General features: G+C 48.6%; 1 protein-coding gene across 1 annotated transcript in view; it reads left to right on the top strand.

Moving 5' to 3' along the window:
- The window catches only part of chst1 (carbohydrate (keratan sulfate Gal-6) sulfotransferase 1), a 127416-nt gene extending 124188 nt beyond the window's left edge, over nt 1-3228 (top strand). The window contains exons 3-4 of the mRNA XM_072466769.1: nt 427-996; nt 1360-3228. Of these exons, the coding sequence (XP_072322870.1) occupies nt 462-996; nt 1360-2087 (1263 nt within the window). The 5' untranslated portion in view covers nt 427-461 and the 3' untranslated portion in view covers nt 2088-3228. The remainder of the gene's footprint in view (nt 1-426; nt 997-1359) is intronic.
- Nucleotides 3229-8595: the final 5367 nt, after the last annotated feature.

The raw sequence follows: 8595 nt of genomic DNA, 5'->3' as shown, positions 1-8595 counted from the left end.
GTGGGTGTGTGTGGGTGTGGGTGTGTGTGTGTGGGTGTGGGTGTGTGTGTTGGTGGGTGTGTGTGGGTGTTGGTGTGTGTGTTGGTGGGTGTGTGTGGGTGTGGGTGTGTGTGTGTGTGTGTGCGTGTGGGTGTGGGTGTGTGAGTGGGTGTGTGAGTGGGTGTGGGTGTGTGTGTGGGTGTGTGTGGGTGTTGGTGTGTGTGTGTGTGTGTGTGCGTGTGGGTGTGGGTGTGTGCGTGTGTGTGCGTGTGGGTGTGTGGGTGTGGGTGTGTGTGTGTGTGGGGGGGGGGGGTGATGACCAAGAGACCAATGACATGTTCACGGAATATTCACGATAACTACATTGCAGCGTTAATGTAAGCCGACTTGTGATACTAATAAAGATTCTGATTATTATTCAGACTGATGTTGGTTTGTGTTTTGCAGAGTGCAGGGCGTCAGTGAACAGCTTCCCAGCGGATATGGAGTGTTCCTGGAAAGCGGTGCTGCTATTGGTCCTGGCCTCTCTGGCCATTCAGTACACAGCCATCCGGACACTGAGCAGCAAACCAGCCACCATGTGTCGGGTGGCCAAACACACGGTCTGTGCTCCCACTGTAGCCGCCTCCTGCCAGCCCAGCAGCCACATCCTCATCCTGGCTACCACCCGCAGCGGCTCCTCCTTCATCGGGCAGCTGCTCAATCAGCACCCGGACATTTTCTACCTGTTTGAGCCGCTCTATCACGTGCAGACCACCCTCATCAACAGCAGCCTCCGCAGCCGCCCGCCCTCGGCTCCGTCCTCGCCCGCCACCCGCCGCCTCCTCCTGGGCGCCTACCGGGACCTCCTCCGGAGCCTCTTCCACTGCCGCCTGTCCGAGCTGGAGACCTTCATCAAACCCACCCCACAACAGCACCGGACACAACGCCTCTTCCGCCGGGGCGCCAGCAAGGCGCTCTGCTCGCCACCGGTCTGTTCCCCGCTGCTGCCGGGCGCGGGTGGGAGCCTGGGCGGGATCGCGGGCGGGACCACAGGCGGGGAATGGGTCGTGGGCGGAGAGTGGGGCGGGATCACAGACGGGGATGGAGAATGGGACGGGATCACGGGCGGGAATCCGGGCGGGGGCGTGGGCGGGGGTCCAGGCGGGGGTGGGAGTCCGGGCGGGGGCGTGGGCGGGAGTCCGGGCGGGGGCACGGGCGGGGGTCCAGGCGGGGGTGGGAGTCCGGGCGGGGGCGGGAGTCTGGGTGGGGGCGTGGGCGGGAGTCCGGGCGGGGGCGCGGGCGGGGGTCCAGGCGGGGGTGGGAGTCTGGGCAGGGGCGTGGGCGGGGGTCCAGGCGGGGGTGGGAGTCCGGGCAGGGGCATGGGCGGGAGTCCGGGCGGGGGCGTGGGCGAGCGCTGGGAGGAGGGTCAGTGTGTCCGGAGGTGCGGGGCCCTCAATCTAACCCTGGCCTCACGGGTATGCAGCCGGCGTCTCCACATTGCCATCAAGACGGTGAGAATCCCGGAGCTCAGGGATCTCCGTCCATTGCTCGAGGATCCGCGCCTCAACCTGAAGGTGGTGCAGTTGGTGCGAGATCCCCGCGGGATTCTGTCCTCCCGCATGGACACTTTCCCCGACAGCTTCCGATCCTGGAACATGTGGCGGAACAGCGGGCGGAGACCCCGCAACCTGGACCCATCCCACCTGACCGCCACCTGCCAGGACTTCCTCAACTCGGTCAGCACCGGGCTAGCACGGCCCAGCTGGCTGAAGGGCCGCTACATGCTGCTGCGCTATGAGGACCTCGCCAGGGAGCCTGAGCGCAAAGCCCAGGAGATGTACCGCTTCCTGGGGCTGGACATGGATCCCAGTGTCCTGCGCTGGATCATCAATAACACCCGGGGTCCCGGGACCTCCGCCAAACACAAATTCGGCACCGTGCGGGATTCTGCCGCCACTGCCCAGAGCTGGAGGCTCAAACTCTCCTTCCACATGGTGCAGCTGGTCCAGAATCTGTGCAACATCACCCTGAGCCAGCTGGGCTACAGGATGGTCAACTCCCCCCAGGAACTCACCAACCTGTCCCTAAACCTGGCCCAACACACCAACCTCCTACCCTTTTTGTAATTACAAAGACTTTGTGCATTTACTGATATATTTTTGATATAAAAGGCGTTTATAACTCGTTGAATTTAGATTTCAACCCCCCCCCCCCCCCCCCCAACCCCACAACAAACACACACTCACACATGCCCACATGGCCAACTCTGGACGGCTGTATTCCTGGTCCCAAATGAATGGTCACTCTCACCTCGCTGGTTATTAACACTTCCAGCCTCCCTCCCTCCGAAGGCCAATCATCATCATTACCCAAATGTCAAACGGACTTAAAAGGAACCAACATTGACATATTTTTCACTGTCAGTCAAAACAGATTTTTCCTCTACCCCCAGCACAATCCTCAAAGAATGTTAGAAGGAACGATTTATTTCCAGTATCTTTGACTTCCTCTAGGATTTGCACCTCGTGGCCCGCAGGTCAATCCGGGAGGACTGGAAACCCCAAAATACACAGCGAGTCTCAAATCATTGTCCCTGTTTCCAGCCAAGTCCTGGAGAGGCAAACAGTCAGGGTCAGCCAAGGTGAAAACTCCAAACAATTTTCAAAGCGCCCCAACCAAATATATTTTAACGTGGATGAAAATGTTTATTAAAATGTGAGATATCTGAATATTTTTTACATGGACTGTATCTTTCTAAAATATCAAATGATCTTAAAAAGAACCAACATTTCTGTATTGAAGTATTTTTCATACGATTGTAAATTGCTCAATTTTCCATTTTTCTCTCTCAAGGCTCTCTTGTGATTTTAATGTTGTTTATTAATTATGACAGAACGTCTGAGCTTCAGGATCATAACAAGTAATCGTTTGTGTTTGAGGTACTTAGTTCAAGAAACATGTGGTTAAAAGACTAAAAAATAGATGTGAAGGAGTTCAGATTACCGTGTCGTCCAATACCTGAACCAGGGGTCACATGTAGCTCATTGGGAATCCAAATGTGGATAATTGCATCTCTGATTAGTAAATACAAGTAACAGGTGACGTCATTGTGCGTGATCTCAGTACACATTTCTGTAGCGAATAACTATGAACTTAACCTTTTTCTGTGTTTGTTATTGAAATGCTACAACAAAAAGCCAAATTATTTTTTGATCAATATGAGTGATACACTTCCTAATGGTGCTAGAGGTTTGTAAAGTAAATATACACGTGAAATACATTTACCTGTATTGTGTGTACTGCATTTTCTATAAAATTAGTGCATGTTGTTATCCGTAGATGCCGATAAAACCTAAACAAAAAAATAATAATTTCCCAATGACCAAACAAATTAAATCCAGGGACGAAAATTTCATGTCTAAGACTTTACTGTAACAAACCAAATTAAAATCAGCGGCAACTCCTTGTTCCTTAAATCTCCTAATGTCCCGTCCGTTCTGTTCCCTTAGTTTGAACAGAAGAGCAGATCCTTACCAACATCCTGCTTCCACATAACGGTATCTGCCTTGTCCCCCAGTTCCTTTGTCTCACATAAGCAGCTTGTTACAATCCCAGAACCAACAGCCAGTTTTATTACGGTTCCAGATTTGTTGTGACCAGTTAGAGACCAGTAACCTTTTTTTAAGCTAATCAAAATTGGAAATCCCAGTTACCTACTAAGAGAATAAAGCTGTACAATCTGCTGTTTAAACAAACAGAAGAAATTGTATTGTACAAGAATCAACAAAGCAAGCAGTAAATATGATCTATCTTACACTCTGACATACAGAATTAACAAAAAGTAAACATGAAGTAAGAAAAACAGCACAGTAAATGAAGACAAAACCGAGACAGGTTCCACAAATTCCTCACCAGTCCATCCAGATGTCAGTAATCATTGTGAGTCACAAACATCCTTTAAAGTGTTTTCCACAGAATGGATTCCAGCTCCCTTCTTTTGCGGATAAATCTTCTGATTTCCCTCAACAGTAATTCTAACTCGCATTTTCCAATGACTGCTCGCTTCCCAGTTGCCCAATTTTTCCCCCAAGACCATGTTTCACTGGATTCGCAAGGATGCTCCACGGCATCTCATCACCAGCATGATTCCAGATATCGAATGCCTCACAATAGAACAACACTGCTCCTGAGATTTCTTGAGCCCCAACACACATCTTTACTGTAAGGAACCGGGCATAAGAGTTGCTTTCAGCGTCTCACTTAACCTTCGAGCCGTATTCTAGGCATAACGGGAATGAGCGACTGATGAGTAATGTTTTTAAACAGCAATTTTATTGAATACTGAATAGCGATTATTATAATAATGATATGAAAATTATAAATGATAATATAAAAACAAGAGAACAGATTTTTCAAAGCACAACCAACCCCAAATTGGTCAGTTCCACGACAGCTCGCTATGATGCATACTATACCGTCCCCTCGGGACATCATTACCAAGCTATTGAGAAACCGTGCGAGTGGACACTACAATCCAGTCCTGGTCCTTCGTCCCATTTTCAGTGGTGACTTTTCACTGTGGGTGCAACAGAGAGTCATAGAGGCAGCGATTCTCTCAGACAAACTTCTAGCTCCATTCCAGCCTTTTGGGACCTGGAACAATAATTTCCCTAAACCAATCTCAGTTCTCATCAATTCCTCTCAGTGACACTGCAAGGCCTATTGGACTTTGCAATATCTAAGTTGTTGATGCATCTTTTGATGGTGTCTCCCCAGGTGTCATCCTTCCAGTCTAATGTCCATGAATGAAGTTCCACTTCCTGACGCTTCAGTGATTCAGTAAGATTTCTCATCGCTCTGGCCTCTAGTCCAAGGATCACTGAATGCAGTAAGAAAAAGGAATTCAAATGACAAGAGAGTATTTTGTATTCTGGCTTGAAAATTGGAAAACAGAGCTGTCATCGAAATACATGGCCAGTGTGAAAATAAACAAGGTCTGGGGAGACGCAAAACTACTGATTATTATTGATCAATTAATCGAAGCACAATCATAGCTGGGTTTTGATCAATGTCTACCAAGGAAGACCTAGTGGAAAACAACTTTAAATATTCACTATAGGCTTAAAATCAAGAGCAAAGCAGAAATAAAATGCAAAAATACGGAGTTACATAAATGAGTGGCTACAGGCCTCAGGCCTACAGTGTCAGACAACAATGGCTCCTGTGCCTTCCTGAGGTCCAACCCCCAGCTGCTGCTCCTGAGTTTTCCGATGCTCCAGCTCTCAGTCCATAAAGTTGTAAATGGCTCCTGGGTTTCTCTGGGACCTGGATGTGCAGTGAGTTGCCAAGAACACTTAACTTTCTGCCTCTACAGCTCCTGACCATCCCCGTCACATGGGCTCAGTTTTTTTGTACTGCAGCCCCAGTCCTGTGGGCGTTGTTTCATTCCACAACATCATTCCGGCACGACACTACAGCTGCCAAAGAAAGCCCGGAACTGAGCATGTGCAGCCTGTCACACTTTGCAACTGTGCTGGAGTCCCACACATGTTCGGAGTTGTCGTGTTTCAGTCAGGACCCTGTCCCAGCCTTCAAAAAACACCCATCAATCCGGGAATACAATTTCCTCCGCACCCTTAACTGTGCCAATCACTTGCTTTTTCAATAGGTTTCTCTTTGGGTTTCTTTCTCCATGCCAACCAGATCACATTGGCCTGTCTCTGGGCAGAGATTCATATGGCCACCATCCCCCGCGTTCCACAATATTCCGTTTCACCTTAAGATTATAGGAGACATTTTTAACATACTCACCTTTTGAAGTCAAACATCACCTCCCCAATAATGGCAAAAGCATTACCAAGATTAGAATAATTGTTTCTCTTATTCAGGTTTTGGTTTTTCTGACTCCAATTCAAGTTGTTTCATTTGTTATTGAAGTTTAGTTAGCTCAACTTGAGTGCTATCAGGAAAACGCTATTCCTCCTCAGGTTCAAGTGCTGAGTCAATTCTTCAATAATATGTCTTTTTAGCCTCTACTTTCCAATCAACCTCTAATTTCTTTGCCAACGCCTTCAAATTAACCTTTGTTAACATTTGCAAGGCAGTAACACGTTGATCTTCTCTTTCCACAAACCCCTGACCAATTAAAGCAGCAATGCTGAATTTTTACTGAATACAGAGAAAGTAAATGCAACATCTTGTTTGTTTAAACTCCGGAAAATTCCAGCGTACGTGATTTACAGCCTTTGGATTTCGATCCCGCAAGAGCCCCCAATTTGTTACAATCCTTGTAGAGACCAATAAGTAAAATGCACAATGTTCAGTACAATTCACAATTCCTCAGGCTGAAGCAGCCTGTGTCCAAATTCAGCCGAGACAGAACAACTGTCTGGTGAGCTGACAAGTGGCAAAGTACTATTCATGCCACACAAGTGCCAGGCAATAACTAACCCAAAAAAGAGAAAATCGAACCATCTGCCCTTGACAGTCAATGGCATTACTATCGCTGAATCCCCCACAATCAATATCCTGGGGGTTACCATGAACCAGAAACAGAACTAGACAAACCATATAAATACTGTGGCTACAAGAGCAGGTCAGAGACAGAATTCTGCAGTGAGTAACTTCCGATTAACTGTCCACCATCTACAAAGCACAAGTCAGGAGTGTGATGGAATCCTCTCCACTTGCCTGGGTAAGCGCAGCTCCAACACTCAAGTAGCTCAACACCATCCAGAACAAAGCAGCCCCGCTTGACTGGCACCCCATCCACCACCTTAAAGATTCATTCCCTCCAGCACTGACGAACAGTGGCAGCCGTGTGTGCCATCTACAAGATGCACTGTAGTAACTCGCCAAAGATGCTTCGACAACACCTTCCAAACCCACGGTAATTACCAACTAGAAGGACAAGAGCAGCAGATACCTGGGAACCCCACCACCTGGACGTTCCCCTCCAAGTCACTTACCACCCTGACTTGAAATTAAATCGCCGCGCCTTCACTTTCGCTGGGGCAAAATCCTTGTTGTCCCACCCCAACAGCACTGTGGATGTACCTACACCATAGGTAATGCAGTGGTTTGAGGAGGAAGCTTACCACCGCCTTCTCAATGGCAATTAGGGATGGACAATCAATGCTGGCCCAAGCCAGAGACACTCATCCTCATGAAAGAAAATATCTGGATTGTCCCGTGTCTGGTGAGCAACTTCAATCTGACAATTATGGTGTAGAGACCCCTGGAGAAGAAGCAAGTGGGGGTCAGCGGGGGTCAGCCAGACTTCCTTCTATGGAAACCAAATGTTCCAATTGCTATTTCTAATTTCAGCATTCACAATGCAGCCATGTTCAGAGTCTTACGCAAAGAGGCATTCCCACACATATCCACACATTCCCAGGGGATTTACAGCGAGGAATTCCCCACATATCCAGACATTCCCGGGGGATTTACAGCGAGGAATTCCCCACATAGCGACACGTTCCCGGGGGATTTACAGCGAGGAATTCCCACACATATCCACACATTCCCGGGGGATTTACAGCGAGGAATTCCCCACATAGCGACACATTCCCGGGGGATTTACAGCGAGGAATTCCCCACATATCCACACATTCCCGGGGATTTAAAGAGCGGAATTCCCACACATATCCACACATTCCCGGGGATTTACAGAGTGGAATTCCCACACATATCCACACATTCCCAGGGATTTACAGAGAGGAATTCCCACACCTATCCACACATTCCGGGGGGATTTACAGCGAGGAATTCCCCACATATCGACACATTCCCGGGGATTTACAGAGCGGAATTTCCACACATATCCACACATTCCCGGGGGTTTTACAGCGAGGAATTCCCACACATATCCACACATTCCCGGGGATTTACAGAGCGGAATTCCCACACATATCCACACATTCCCGGGGGATTTACAGAGTGGAATTCCCCACATATCGTTACATTCCCGGGGATTTACAGCGAGGAATTCCCACACATATCCACACATTCCCGGGTATTTACAGAGTGGAATTCCCACACATATCCACACATTCCCGGGGGATTTACAGAGTGGAATTCCCCACATATCGACACATTCCCGGGGATTTACAGAGCGGAATTCCCACACATATCCACACATTCCCAGGGGATTTACAGAGTGGAATTCCCACACATATCCACACATTTCCGGGGGATTTACAGCGAGGAATTCCCACACATATCCACACATTCCCGGGGATTTACAGAGCGGAATTCCCACACATATCCACACATTCCCGGGGGATTTACAGAGTGGAATTCCCCACATATCGTTACATTCCCGGGGATTTACAGAGCGGAATTCCCACACATATCTACACATTCCCGGGGGGATTTACAGCGAGGAATTCCCACACATATCCACACATTCCCGGGGATTTACAGAGCGGGATTCCCACACATATCCACACATTCCCGGGGGATTTACAGAGTGGAATTCCCCACATATTCACACATTCCGGGGGGATTTATAGAGAGGAATTCCCACACATTTCCACACATTCCCGGAGATTTACAGAGTGGAATTCCCACACATATCCACACATTCCGAGGGGATTTATAGAGAGGAATTGGTGGGAAGATCTACAGAAGAGC

Source organism: Scyliorhinus torazame, chromosome 10, assembly GCF_047496885.1.
Source record: "Scyliorhinus torazame isolate Kashiwa2021f chromosome 10, sScyTor2.1, whole genome shotgun sequence".
NCBI classification, from domain to species: Eukaryota; Metazoa; Chordata; class Chondrichthyes; order Carcharhiniformes; family Scyliorhinidae; genus Scyliorhinus; species Scyliorhinus torazame.
Note: the sequence above shows the minus strand (reverse complement) of the source record. Positions and strands in the feature narration are given on the sequence as shown.